Here is a 14,958-nt window from a genome sequence, read left to right as displayed (position 1 = left end):
GTAAAGGCTTAAAAATAACACAACTTGCTTACTGCCTTAAAAAAAAAAAAAAAAGTAATGAGAAATGGATTTTTATGTTGAGTGGCAGAACAAATGCCACATACAACCTAGATTTTATATAGCACGGGGAGTGGGGCACAATACCAATCATCTTGTCCAAAAGGCTCATTTTGGAGAATTAAAATAGTTTTGGTATAGACCATGATGTTCTCCGTAGCCTAAATTAAGTAAAACTTCATCATCCCATTTGATTCTTCCTGTTTCCTTTATTTCCCCACAAATAAACCCTCAGAAAAAAAAAAAGTTGGGATTCCTAATGTCCCTTTGAAAAACTGTTTCTGCTGCAACCGCCCATTGGAAAAACACAGTCCCAAATTAAAACCCCTCAAAACGGAGCAGTGGGCCCGGCGCCACCAGGCCAAGGCAACGCAGCCATTTCCCAGCCACACCCCTGCGGGCCGTCGGCCTCCTCTGGGCCGCTCCCAAAGATAAATAAATAACTCCTTGTTTTCCAGACCTGAAATTAGCGGTGAGTCACAGAGCACTCTGAACAGCCACGGTCGTCTCGGAAAGGAGGAAAAATGTGCAGACTTTCCCTCTCACGCGAGGGCCCGACGTGCTGGGCTGGCCAATCAGGGGCGGGTGGCGGGAAAAACACCAAAGTAGGTAAAAAATGCGGGAAGCCGCCCTTCGGCCCCGACTGGGGCCTGGCTCCCGGCAGTCCTCCCTCCCTCCAGCACCCGCCGCGGGCCGGGCCCATCCTCCGCCTCCAGCCCCGCCCCCAACTGCGGTGCACACCTGGCCAGGTGGTTACTTCTATGTATGGGCAACTGCTGCGTGGGGGGCGGGGCATCTTCTGACCCCGCCCCAGGGAGGGGAATGGCCTCTCCATCCTGGCTCACCCTTTGCCCGCCCCTCGCCGGTAGGTGTCAGCCTAGGCTCCGCCTCTTTCTCTTCAGCAGGGCTAGGGAACCCAACTACATTCCCAAAGACCCAGCTGGTGAAGGGGTACTCGCCCCCACAGCCCCAAAAAGGTGACCGAGGCTCCTCCCTCCCGCAGTTGGGATTCCCGAGGGTCGCAGGGGCAGGGCGTTGCCCGGCCAGCCGGTTGCCAAGCAACGGCGGGAGGTGCGTGACGTGCGCAGCCGCGCTTCGGCCCGGGGCGCGCGCCCGCCCCTTGGTAGGCTCGCGCCGCCGCGTCGACTCTGCGCTCGGTCTCTTGGTCTCGCTGCTGCGAATAGGACGCTCCGCAGACTCGGTGCTGGTCGGCTTCCTCTCTTGCATCCCTCCGACAGCTGCGGTGAAAATGGTGAGTGGGAAAGAGCCCGAGGAATGGGCAGAGGCGTCCCGGGACTGCGAGTCCCCGAGACGGGTTGGGTACGGAGCTGAGGGGCGCGTCCCCCGCTCGCAGATGGAAGGAACCCTGCTGGGCTGCCGTCTCCCGACCGAGGAGAGTTTCCCGGCCTCCGATGCTCGGTGTGGGCCCTGCGCTCTGTGGCAAGCTTCCCGGCCTTTGCTCGGCTCCCAGCTGCTGCGAGGCCTCTGCGGAATCTCTCCTGGCTTTGGTACACAGGGGCGAACGCCCGCACAGCTTCGGATACAGATCCAGGGGTCTGCAGGCCCGAGGGGAGAGGGTTGGAACCCGGCGACGAGCCTTGTGGCGCGGGTTTCCCCTAAGCCGGCTCTCAGTGACCCGCGCCTGTTTCCGTCTTGAGATCTTTCCATCAATAAGGAAAAGAAGACCTTTATTCAACGACCCTAGAGGGCGGATGATCGCTGAGGAGCGTGACCCTGGCATGATTAAGAACCCGGTGGCCTTGCAGCCGCTTTGTTTGTCGTATCTGGCAATCAGCTTCCAGCAGCACTCTCGTTGTGCTTGTCAAGCTTGGCAGTGTCTCTTTTAACCCTTCCCTACCCGATATGTCCGTGTATGACTAGAAATTTTCTTTTACTTGTAAACAGTTTGGCTTTGCCACAACTTGACATGCAAGGTTTGGGCATGATGGTGGGACGCTAATACAAGCAAATTTAAGAGCTTTTAAAAAGTCTGTTAAATTACCTGAGTCACTAAAAAGTAAACATGTTGAGTTTATTGTAGATGATGGAGATTTGGCTTAATATATATATTACTTTCTTTCTCTAAACTGTCACTCTCATCTGCTGTAAAACAGCGTTCTACGATTAGGTAGAACATTTTGTTATTTTCTGTAGTGTGCACATACTGTTACCATTTTTGGTCAATGATTTGCAGGCAAAGTCTTATCCAGACTTTGCTAGAAATATCACATTGTTATTGCATCTCTCTGTCTGGAATCAGTTGGTACCAGTTTTATCTGCACACAGAATGTTTTCGTAGAATAGCAGTTTTGGTTTTCTTAAGGTATTGCAATTTTCATGAAGATGCAGGCTGTGGAAGAAAAAGAGATTAACAGGTAGTTTCTTAATGGCTGAGGTTGTGTAATAGGGGTTTGATATTCAGTCTGAGGTTCTTTTTGGTTTAATGTAAGTTACCAAGAGGATCACCATCTTAAGTCTTTAACATCTTTAAGATTTTAAGTATATGGTACCTTATACTAGAAGACTTTAAAACTAAAGACTGAGTGCTGATAAATTTAAGACCATCCCTTTTGATGAAAGTGCTTTGAAGTGGACTGGAGCCTGCTTTAGGGTCTTCTGAATTAATTTTTTTTTTTTTTTTTTTTTTAGTTTCTAATACAGCCTTTATTTTTGTTTGAAAATAGGACCAAATATTTTGACTTTGGTTAAACGCTTAAGTTAAATACTTAATATTAGAATTTAAATTCCTAACCCTCTGTACCTTAAAATGAAATAAAGGAAGTGTTTTTCCTATACCTTGGTACTTGTGGGGAGAAGAAATAAAAACGTGGATGAATTCTAATAGATCTCAAACTTTTTGGTATTAGTGAAATCAAGAAGCCTTTACAAGCTACTTTGGCTTGGATGCTTGCAAAGAATAAAGAGTTCAGAATTCAGACCCATCATTTTTAAAGGTAACTTGTATGTTTGTTCTTGTGAATACAAAGCATCTCCATTCAGTCCAACTCTTAGAAAATATGGTGAAGAAGAAGAGTTCCTTTATTACCCTAGATTCTAGTCTAGCATTTTCTTTCTGTATTTGGTATTGTTTAGATTTGTTAGTTTGATACTTGATTCCAAGTTTGTTTCTTTCTTCCTGAGGTTACATTTTAACTGCTAATGGGTTTGTTATAAAACAGCACAATTACTTCCTGGTACTCACCAAGTCTTCTAGAAGCACTTGTAATAAAGCAATTTGAAACCAATTCAGAAAATCATCCTGGGCACTTTAAAATGAGATCATATTTTTAGATGTCTCATTTTATAGTGCCCCCACCCAAAAAAGAGCCTACCGCCATGTGAACCACATTTACACACCTCGAGAAAAAAAATTTTTATGTGTGTACTGGGTGTGCCAGTTTCTTTATTATATGTGCAAAGATTGTTTACCAGTCCACCATCGAGTTCCTAGGGTTGTTTGCTCAGTAGTTTTGTTGGATATGGATTGAGACATCACACATAGACTTTCCTAGCTCTTATAACCAAGATGTGCACTGGCAGCTTAGATATATGGCTTTCTGGAAAGTGGGAGTATAGTCTTGCCCCTAAAATAAAGTTCAGGTCTACTTGATATTCTAACCTGTTAACTTTACCCTAATCAGAACTCTGTTCTAACAAACCAAGCTAATAATTTTGAAACATTTTAAGCAGTAAAGTATGCATGATTTTTATAAAAGGTTAACTTTTTGCCATATTCAGCCAAATATGCATCTTCTTCCCATTCCCTTCTCTCCCCAGAGATACCTATTCCTGTGTCAAAGACACAATGTACTGGCCCACTAAGGAGATGATTTTATTCAGGCTATAGCAAATTAGGAAAACATTTATTAAGGAGAAATTTCTCAAAGAAAAAAGGGGCACATAAACCAGGGAATCTTGAGGAAGAATGAAAATGGGCCTTATTTCAAAATATGTAACAGGCCTGTCCTTTTTAATTACCTTTTTCCCATAATACAGAATAATGAGGGTGAATTTCTTTACCATCACTGCTTTCCAGGATGCAAACATAATCACCTAAAATTGATCTATTCCATTCTTACTGATAGTTCCATACTTTGTCGCTATACATATATGATATGCATTATTAATAATACATATTGTATTTACATAAATACTGTGCTTTGCCCTTTGCAGCTTTTTTAAACACTGGACAACTTCTAAAATAATATAATAATATTCCTTTCTTCTGTCACATAAGTCTCTTTCCAGGCCACTTAGCTGCTAAATCACAGAAATTCAGTTCTCTGTTCATTCTAGTCACCGGCCATTCTCCAGGTTCTGGTAGGGCTAAACCATGGAGCACTTCAGGGTAGAATTCCTTTTTTTTTTTTTTTTTAAGCTGAAGTCCATGGAGATTAACCCCTTGCACTTTATATGTGTTCCCCTCTTTTTCCTAGGCAGTTGACTAGCCAAATGTTAAAAACAAACATGGAATGTATGGAAATTTTACTTTCTGTTCAGATTTGCTCTGAATTAAAACTTCCCTAAAAAATAAAGCCTATTTAAAAACAAACTTTCAATATATAAAACATAATCATGACTATTTTTCTAATAGAATTGGTTTAAATAAACTGTTTTATAATAAAAGAGGACTCTGAGCATTTATGGTTTTATGCTAATGTAACTTGATAATATATTTTGAGTAATAATTAAATACCTCAAGTTGAAACACATTATGCTTGAAATTAGAATAAATCTCCAAGGTTCTGAAAACTAAATTTACATATAAATGCAGTGTTTTATTTCTTTCTTTTGGCAGTACTGAGAATTGAACCTAGGGCCTTGTGCATGCTAGGCAAGTGCTCTACCACTGAACTACACACCCAGCCCTTTCCAAATTTATCTTAAGACAGAGTCTTGCTAATTTGTGTAGGCTAGCCATGAATTTGAGACTCTCCCGCCACAGCCTCTGGAATAGCTGGGATTACAAATGTGCATGAATACATTTTTTTCTTCAGTACCTTTGTTCTATTCATTCATTTATTTTTATGTGTTGCTGAGGATTAAACCCAGTGCCACACAAGCACTCTACCACTGAGCCACAACCCCAGCCCCAAATGCATTGTTTTTAATCTGCAGAGCAACACTTGAGTCCTGAGTTCCTAGGCCCAGTCTCTTTATTGTACTGTTTGCTATTTGTACATATAATCCACAGAACAATAAAGAACTAAGATTGTTGTAGTTATCTCAAATTTATTTCCTTTGGGGCTTAATAGTCCTCTCTGTATTGTCCATGAGTAATTTACAAAGGTTCATAACGAACAATTCAGAAATATTTTAATGACAGTTTTTTTCTGTCCCTTTCCTTGTGTTGATGTGAGAAGCTAGAAGTTTTTACGTGAAATTGTGCTTCTGAGCTATCACCTATTCTTTTTTCTTAAAATTTTGTTGAGAAAGATATAGACTTAGAGAAATAAACATAAGGCTCATTTATCCCAGTAATACTTTGGACACGCTTGTTACATTCATTGGAATCTGTTATACCAGGACCTCCATTGAGTCAATAGATTTTAGTCTAGAGTGATTCTTAATTCTGAGCTAGTCTTCTCGTAACTGATCTTGTTGCTCACTCTAATCTATAATTTGCTTTTTTGTGTTAAAATGGAAGAATCAATTTAATTTTGTGTGTGTGTGTGTGTGGTGTTGGGGATTGAACCCAGTCCAAAGGCCTTTTTAATTACTTTTTAAAAGTAATTGGTTTAAGTAAAAAAAAAAAAAATGCAACTGAAACTTAAGAATTGAATCTAGTTGAAAGAGTGAAAAGACATAGGTGAGTTATCTGAAAGAAACTTCAGTACATATTACAGTGAGATCATTTGTCACTTAATTTTGCTTTTGGATCACATCTGAGAAAGACTGTTTACTCCTTTCAGTATTTTAAGATTATAGTTTGCTACTTTTGTTTGCCTTATCATAGAAAAGCAAAGATGAGTTTCCTGTTCTTATTCCTCTCTTAGCTTAGTACAGGTAATCATGTTTTGATTTCAAAATGTTCTCATATTTTTATTGGTGTTATTTTCAGATAGTAATAGAGCTAAGGCTAATGTGCAGGCACATAAGCATAAAGTTAAGACTCCTCCACTTTGCTCTGGAGTAATCTTTTAAGTTTATTGTTGAAACCTGGGGGCTTTAAGGAATTCTCAAATTATTGAAGTTTTGTTATAAGAATGCTTAACCTTTATACCAGTGTTGTAAGATAGAAATAAATACAAGCTATGTGTGTAATTAAATTTTTCTGGTAGCCCCATTTTAAAAAGTAGAAAGAAAAGATGAAATTTATTTAACATATCTATTTATTTATTCAACCTATCAATTTATTCAAATTTATTTATTCAATCTATCCAAAATATTGTATTAACTTTTTGGGGGGGGCATATCATGGATTGAACTCAACCACTGAACCATATCCAAAGCTCTTTTTTGTATTTTATTTAGAGACAGGGTCTCATTGAGTCTTAGTGCCTCACTAAGTTGCTGAGGATGACTTTGAACTCTTGATCCTCCTGCTTCAGCCTCCTGAGCTGCTGGCTGTATCAACTTTTTTTTAAATTATTTTTTTAATGTATATATATTTTTAGTTGTTACTGGATCTTTAATTTATTTTATATATGGTATGGGAGACTCAAATCCAATGCCTCACACATGATAGGCAAGCTCTCTACCATTGAGCCACAGCTCCATCTCCTGTATCAACACTTAATCAGTATAAAAAATAATGAGTATCTTTACATTCTCTTGTCTTTCAAATTGTTTGAAATCCTTTGTATATTTTATACTTAAGGCTCATTTCAATTCAAACACATTTTCTTTAGACAGATTTAATCTATATTTAGATACTGTAAAATTTACAGTTGAAAAGGTAGAGTCACATAGCCAAGTTGCTCAGATATACTTAACATATTTTCTAGTAATAAAGTTGAGAACTTTAAAATACAATTAAAATGAAATAAAATTTAGTCACACTAGCCGTATTTAAAGGACTCTCTAAGCTACATGTGACTGGAAGTCATCTTATTTGACCAGTTTATTTTGTGGATTGGTCTGTTTAATATGTAATGAGAAGTTGATATGATTACCAACAATTTAATTCTTTGCATTTCTGCCCATGTATAAGAAGCAGCATTAGTGGCTCGGGAGACTGAGGAAGGAGGATCAAGAGTTCAAATCCAGACTCAGCAAAAGTGAGGTACTAAGCATTTCAATGAGACTCTCTCTAAAAACAATATACAAAATAGGGCTGGGGATGTGGTTCAGTGGTTAAGTGCCCCTGGGTTCCATCCCCAGTACCTCCTGCCAAAAAAAGAATAGTATCCCCCAAAAAAGGATAGTAACCCCAAAAAAGATAGTATCCCTCCCCCCCCAAAAAAAAGGATAGCAAATGTTTCTTTTATAGCACTCACTAAGATATTTTGTGAAACTGTAATGTTGAATTCTTTAAAGATATTCTGTACTATCAGTAGTATGATGCCTATCATAGTAGGCTCACACAGATGTTAATGAACAGGAAGGAAAAGTTGTTCTTAGTTGTGATAAAAGACGGGTTCTTGTGGAGATGGATTACTTTAATTTTTATACATTTTGTTCCCACATACTTTTTTAAGATTCAATGGAAATTGGGGTTTAAGGACTGAACAAATTGAATAGGACCTCCTCTTTTCAGACTGTATTGCAATTTAGAGAATTTTACAGTGAAAATCCTTTGAGATAGATGAGGCAAGTATTATTAGAGTAATATCTCTAAAATGATTCTGGTATATAGAAACCCCTCAATAAATGCCAATTCTCCATTCCCTGAAAATGAAATCAAGTAGTATTTGATGCTCAGTAAAGTATCCTGAACCATAGAAAAGCACTTGAAGTCCTAACAAAAGAAAGCACAAGAAGTAATGCTGTCTTAGATAAATACTGGGTGTCAGGCATTTGTGTTTTCATACCTTACTCAGTGCTTATCCATTTAGGCAGGTGTTCCAGTTATACCATACAGACCAGTGGTTAAGAGCATGGACTCAGAATCTGGATGTTGAAATTTTTAAAATCTGGGTTCCACCACTTACTAACCAAATGACCTTAAGTTACTGGCTGTTTTGTATCTTGATTTTATGATTCCTCCATGTGAGAATGTCAATAGTGCCTACCATCACAACACTATGGGTTTAAAGAAGTGCCTGGCATGTAGTAAAGTTCTTATCAGTATTGGTTAGAATAATATTAAATGGTATCAGCCTTGGATCTAATTTAGATTGATACTCTTTTCCTTACTTGCTATATGAATGGAAAAAGTCAAATATCACTGAACTCCTTAAAAATGGATTTACGCTTAGCCAATCAAAAGGCAGCTAAACCTTCAAGAGCTAATTCTGGGAAGATCTCTTTGACATGGTAGCTCCCTCTAGTCACCTCCCTTCAGACAGAATCATATTTGACAGCCAGGGCATCTTGCTACTCTGTAGCACTAATCACATAGATTCCCACTTGTACACGTTGCTCTAATTAACTTGAGTAAATGTTTAGAATAGTTCAGAGTTCTTATTAATCCTATATCCTGTATTGGTTTTGTCTCTTTTTTTCCCTCCTCCTTTGGTGGTGCTCTTAGGGATTGAACTCAAGGTTTCACACATGCAAGGAAAGCACTCTACCTCCCCAGCATTTTTATAATTTTGAGATAGGGTCTAAGTTGCCCAAACTGGCTTCAAAATGTGATTCTCCCATCAGCCTCCCAAGTAGCTAGAATTACAGATGTACACCATTGTGCCTGCTCTATGTTAGCCATCATATCCTTATTCCAGCAGTGCATGCTTTTGTAATTATAGATCATATAAAAGGGTGGGGAGGAGTACATTAGAACATGTTTCTGAAGTTTTATTATTTCTTTAATGTTATTTTACTTAGAATCATATATAATGAATATTTTATTTTAATTTTTGTGGGTGACTTGATTCTTGATGTAAAAATACCTTGTCTTTCACTCTTAGATATATTTTATTCTAAAGTAATTAAGAAAGAATTAATCATAGTTTTTCAAACCCCTCAGTGTTTATAATATCGATCATTCATTCAACAAATATTCAAGGGATTGTTACATGCCAAGAATTAATCCAGGTACTAGAGATACAGTATTGAAAAACACAGTTTGTTCCTCATTGAACTTACCATTCTAATACAAAGGAACAGACCAAAAAAAAAATTATTTCAGATAGTAATTAAAATGGTATGAAAAAATTAAAATGATCAATAGGCAATACCAGCAGAGTTGTCCTTTTCTGCTAGGATTGTTGGAGAAAGTCCTTTAGTGAGTGGCATTTAAGGCAAGCCTTGCATGGTACAAAAGAGCTAGCCTTTCGATTCATTTCAGGCCAGAGGAACTCTTTTGTAGAAAGACCTTGAGAACACAATGAACATTACATATGCACATTAAAAAGAGGCTTGTTTGGCTAGAATTCCGTGAAATAGGGGGGAAAGGGGTTATAGGTGAGAATTAGACCAGGAAAAGTGGTTAAGTCAAAGGTAAGGAATTTAAATTTTATTCTGATCACATCAGGAAGCCATTAGGTATATGGTAGTGGAGACAAGTAATGGAGAGAAATGATTTGTTCCTGTTCATCAGTGTGTATGTGTACAAATGAGCCCCCCCCCTTTTTTTTTTCAGGCAGTAAGTAGATGGTTATAGCTTAATTTAGAATTTTTGGTAGTGGAGATGGTGAGAGGTGGGTAGATTGGATATATATTTGTGGGTAGACCTTTTAGAACTTGATGTAATTTGGTTGAGTGGCATAAGAGAAAGAAAGATCATCAGTGGTGGCTCCCCAGATCTAGACTCAAGGTTGATGATGTCATTAAAATAGTTTGGCAAAAACAGAGGTTCTTAGAACTTTGAGGAATAATATATTGATCCAGCTTATTACAAATCTTCAAAATACCTTAATTGCTTATCTGATTATAAGAATAATTGTAGAATATTAGGAAAAATTTAGTAGTAATGACAATCCCAACCAAAATGTAAATATTCGGCACATTTTCTCCCAGGCCATTTTTTATATATGTTCATTCTTCAAATAAATAATTTTTAGGTTCCTCTGAGGAATAGGGTACTGTTGTAGGCTTTGGGTACTCAACAATATGTAAGATAAGGACCCTGTCTCTAAGAAATATGCATTCTAATGGAGAGACAGTTAAGAAATAAGAATCCAACTAAATAAGATAATTATAGATTTTAATACTTAGTTTAGTGGAAGAAATGATTGTGTGAAAACTGCCAATATAAATTAATTTTCCCCCACACAGTTGAATTCATCTATAAGGATAAAACTTTATTTTCCATGTCCCAATGTAATGAGTGCCAAGGTAATTGAGTGGGGGAAAATAGCATTTTCAACAAACTGCTGGGACAACTGGATACCTACATGCAAAAGAACAAATTTGGATCTCTGCTTCACATTGTATGTCAGATTTAACTCAAAATGGATCAGAGATCTAAATTTAAGAGCTAAAGCTATAAAACTCCTTGAAGAGAACATAGGCATAGATCCTTAAGACCTTGTTTGAAGCAGTTTTTGTTGATTTTGTTTTTGTTGTTGTTTTATTTTGTGAGTTTTGGCATTTCCAGGTGACTTGACACTGAAAGCACAAGTGACAAAAGAAAAAGCAAGCCAGCTGCCATAGTGCATGCTTGTAATTCCAGAGACTGGGGAGACTGGAGCAGGAGGATCTCAAGTTCAAGGCTAGCCCTGTCTCAAAATAAGGGTTGGGGATGTGGTTCAATGATAAAAGTACCCCCTGGGTTCAATCTCCAGTACTGAAAAAAAAATTTTTTTTAATTTAAAAAAATAAAACAGATAAATTAAAATTCATTAGAATTAAAAACATACATGCACCAAAGAATATCATCAAGAAAGTGAAACAACAACCCACAGAATGGGAGAAAATGTTTGCAAATCACATATTTGACAGGAACTTGTATGTAGGAATATATAAAGAACTCTTAAAACTCAACAATAAAAAGACAGCCCAATCTTATAGACAAAAAATATTTAATCATTATTTGTAGAGATGTACAAATCACCAATAAGCACATGAAAAAATGCTTAACATCACTAGTCATTAGGAAAATGCAAATCAAAATCATCATAACATAATGCTTTTTATCCTCCAGGCTGGTTATAATAAAAAGATAACTGTTACAAATGTTGGCAAGGCTGTGAAATTGGAACCTTTCATGCATTGCTGGTGGGAATATATGATATAGCCATTTTGGAAAGTTCGGCAATTCCTCAAAAAGAAAAGACTTACATGAAAGGCAACAGCAGAGAATTTCTTTCTTTTTTTTCTTTCTTTCTTTTTTTTTTTTTTTAGAGAGAGTGAGAGATGGTGGGGGGGAGAGAGAGAGAGAGATGGGTACCATATGACCCATCAGTTTTGCTCCTACTTATATACCCAAGTAAAATGAAAATGTATGTATACAAAACTTGTACTTGAATGTTCACAGTAGCATTATTCATGATAGCCCCCAAGTGAGCACAACCCAATTGATCAACGGATGGATAGGTAAAATGTAGTATGTCCATACAATAAAATATTATTTGGCAATCAAAATAGTTGAAGTACTGATAATGTGTTACAGCAAGAATGAAACTTGTAAACATTCTGAGCCAGCCACAAAAGACTATATTTTGTATTATTTTGGTTGTATGAAATGTGAATAGGCAGATCCATGGAGATAGGACATAAATTAGTAGTGGCTAGGGCTGTGGGGAGTGAGAAAGAAGAATGAGTGGTAATGGATTTGAGGTTTCTTTTTAGGGGGTTCAGAATGTTCTAAAATCAAGTTATGGTGATAGATGCATAACTTTTTGAGTATCCTAAGACCTACTGTTTTAGTCAGCTTTTTCACTGCTGTGACTAAAGGATCTGACCAGAACAACTATAGAGGAGGAAAAGTTTATTTCAGAGCTCATGGTTTCAGAGGTGTTAAGTCTATAGAAGGCTGGCTCCATTCCTCAGGGCTCAAGGTGAGGCAGAACATCATGGTGGAGTGTGTGGCTGAGGGAAGCAGCTCACATCATGGTGATCAAGAAGCAGACAGAGACTACACTGGCCAGATTCAAATATGTACCCAAAGCCACTCCCCATTTCTCACTTCCCCTACCACTTCAGTTACCACTGAGTTAATCCCTATCAGGGGATTAAATCACTGATTGGGTTAAGACTCCTATAACCCGATCATTTCTCCTCTGAACCTTCTTGCATTGTCTCACACTTGAGCTTTTGGGGGACACCTCACATCCAAACCATAACACCTACCACATTTACACTTTAAATGAGTGACTTTGGTTTATAAAATATATGTGTGAAAATGATTCCAGTTGTATCATCATGTATGTACTGTGGCATTAAATCATCTTCCTGTTAAATACAATTCCATTATTATAAGAAATTCTCGGGGCTGGGGATGTGGCTCAAGTGGTAGTGCGCTCGCCTGGCATGCGTGAGTTCAATCCTCAGCACCACATACAAACAAAGATGTTGTGTCCGCTGAAAACTAAAAAATAAATATTAAAAAATTCTCTCTCTCTCTCTCTCTCTCTCTCTCTCTCTCTCTCTCTCTCTCTCTCTCCCCCCCCCCCCACCATCTCTCACTCTCTCTAAAAAAAAAAAAAAGAAAGAAATTCTCTGTTGCCTTTCATGTAAGTCTTTTCGCATGTTTCATCATTTCTTCAAAATAGGTCTTAGGAATGATATCACTGAATCAAAAAGTTATGTGTTTGGTACAAGCAAAAGAAATAGCAGAATGAATATGTAACCTGCAGAACAGAAGAAAATATTTGCCATCTGTTCATCCAACAGGGGCTTAATATCCAGAGTGTAGGAAATCAAATAACAGCAAAAACCCAAATAATCTGATTTTAAAGTGGGTAAATGATCTGAATAGACATTTCTCAAAAGAAGATATACAATGCTAATAAGAATATGAAAAAAAAAAGTTCAACACTAACCATCAGGGAAAATGCAAATCAAAACTACAGTGAGATATCTCACCCCAGTTAGAATGGCTATAATCATGAAGAAGAAAAGGGGGGGGGCAGATACTGGTGAGGATGCAGAAAAAGGAAAACCAGAAAAGATAAAAATCACTTGTATTTCCACTATGAGAGATAAAATTGAGTTGATTTTTGTGTATGATGAGAGAAATGGGGTCTAGTATCATTCTTCGGTATTTGGAGATTCATTTTTCCCACCACCATTTGTTAAAGAAATTGTCCTTTTTCCAGTGCATGTTTTGGGTGCCTTTGTTGAAGATTAATTGGATATAGATGTGTAAATTTATTTCTGAGTTCTGTATTTTGTTCCATTGCTCTAGGTATCAGTTTTTATGCCAGTATTATGCTGGTTTGTTCATTATAGCTTTATAGTATATTGGGGTAAGGTATTACAATACCCCTCCACCTTTATTCTTTTTGATCAAGATGCTTTAACTATTCAGGATCTTATGTGGTTCCCTATGAATTTTAGGATTTATTTTTTTCTATTCTGTGAAGACTACCATTGGTACTTTCAAAAGATTTTGTTGAATTGGTAAATTGCTTTGGGTAGTGTGAATATTTTAACAATATTTATTTACTTATTTATTTTTTAGAGAGAGAGAGAGAGAGAGGGAGAGAGAATTTTAATATTTTATTTTTTTAGTTTTCGGCGGACACAACATCTTTGTTTGTATGTGGTGCTGAGGGTCGAACCCAGGCTGCACGCATGCCAGGCGAGCGCGCTACCACTTGAGCCACATCTCCAGCCCAGTATTTATTTTTTTGATCCATGAACCTGGAGTATCTTTCCTATTTGTGTGTGTGTGTGTGTCCTTTTCAGTTTCTTTCAGCAGTGTTTTGTAATTTTTGTTGTAGAGATTGTTCACCTCCTTTATTCCTGGGTTTTTGTTTGTTTGGTTCTTAATTTAACTTTAATTAAATTAATTAATTGCAGTGCTGGGGATTGAACCCAGGGCCTCATACATGCCAGACAAGTGCTCTACCAGTGAGCCACATCCTCAGCCCTGGGGTGGGTTTTTTAAAGCTATTGTGAATGGGATTGCTTTTTTTGATTTTTTTTTTTTTTTCTCTGCAAGTTCATTATTGCTGTATAAAATTGGTGCTGCTTTTTGTGTGTTGATTTTGTATCCTGCAACTTACTGAATTTGTTTACCAGTTCTAACAGTTGTTTGATGGAGTCTTTAGGTTTTTTCCCTGTGTATCAAATTCTGTTGTCTATAAGCAGGGCTAATTTGGTTTCATCCTTTTCTATTTGGATAATTTTTTTTTTCTGTTACCTTATTGCCCTGGCTAAGACTTCCAATACTATGCTGGATGTTGAAATTTTTAAAATCTGGGTTCCACCACTTACTAAGAGTGTTGAAAGTAGACATCCTTGTCTTATTCCTTATTTTAGAGGAAATTTCAGCTTTCCCCCATTCAGTGTAAGGCTGACTGTATGTTAGGCCTTTCTTGTGTTAAGTCATATCCCTTCTATACTTAATTTGTTGAGGAATTTTGTTAGGGGATGTTGAATTTAATTAAATGCTTTTTCTGCATCTGTTGAGATAATCATACAATATAGTTTTTGTCCTTTATCATGTTGATATGATATATTACACTTATCTATTTCCAGGATTTAAATCATCCTTCTATCCCTATAATTAATCCAGTTTGGTCATGCTACATAATCTCTTTGAATTCTTGTTAGATTTGGTTTGCTAGTGTTTTGTGATAATTCTTACATTTATGTTTATCAGGGATATTAGTTTATAGTTTTCTTTGTTGTCCCTTTGTATGATGTTGGTATCAGGGTAATGCAAGCTTAATAAGTTTGGAAAGGTTG

The 14,958-nt window shown here is 37.6% G+C and overlaps 2 protein-coding genes across 3 annotated transcripts in view; one reads left to right on the top strand and one right to left on the bottom strand.

Annotated features, from left to right (window-relative positions):
- The window catches only part of Bfsp1 (beaded filament structural protein 1), a 62,388-nt gene extending 61,470 nt beyond the window's left edge, over positions 1-918 (bottom strand). Inside the window, exon 1 of one of the 2 annotated variants that reach the window (XM_040275298.2) lies at positions 799-918. The gene's annotated coding sequence lies outside the window, so the exon portion shown is untranslated. Of the gene's footprint in view, positions 1-517; positions 776-798 lie in introns of those variants that run through there. The other variant, XM_078051366.1, reaches the window with a different exon arrangement.
- A 237-nt stretch (positions 919-1,155) lies between these two features.
- Positions 1,156-14,958, top strand: part of Dstn (destrin, actin depolymerizing factor) — a 32,680-nt gene continuing 18,877 nt past the window's right edge. The window contains exon 1 of the mRNA XM_005320450.4: positions 1,156-1,309. Coding sequence (XP_005320507.2) covers positions 1,307-1,309 — 3 coding nt within the window. The 5' untranslated portion in view covers positions 1,156-1,306. The remainder of the gene's footprint in view (positions 1,310-14,958) is intronic.

Source organism: Ictidomys tridecemlineatus, chromosome 5 (genome assembly GCF_052094955.1).
Source record: "Ictidomys tridecemlineatus isolate mIctTri1 chromosome 5, mIctTri1.hap1, whole genome shotgun sequence".
In the NCBI taxonomy this organism is placed as follows: Eukaryota; Metazoa; Chordata; class Mammalia; order Rodentia; family Sciuridae; genus Ictidomys; species Ictidomys tridecemlineatus.
The sequence above is the reverse complement of the archived record's forward strand: the minus strand, read 5'-3'. Positions and strand labels throughout refer to the sequence as shown.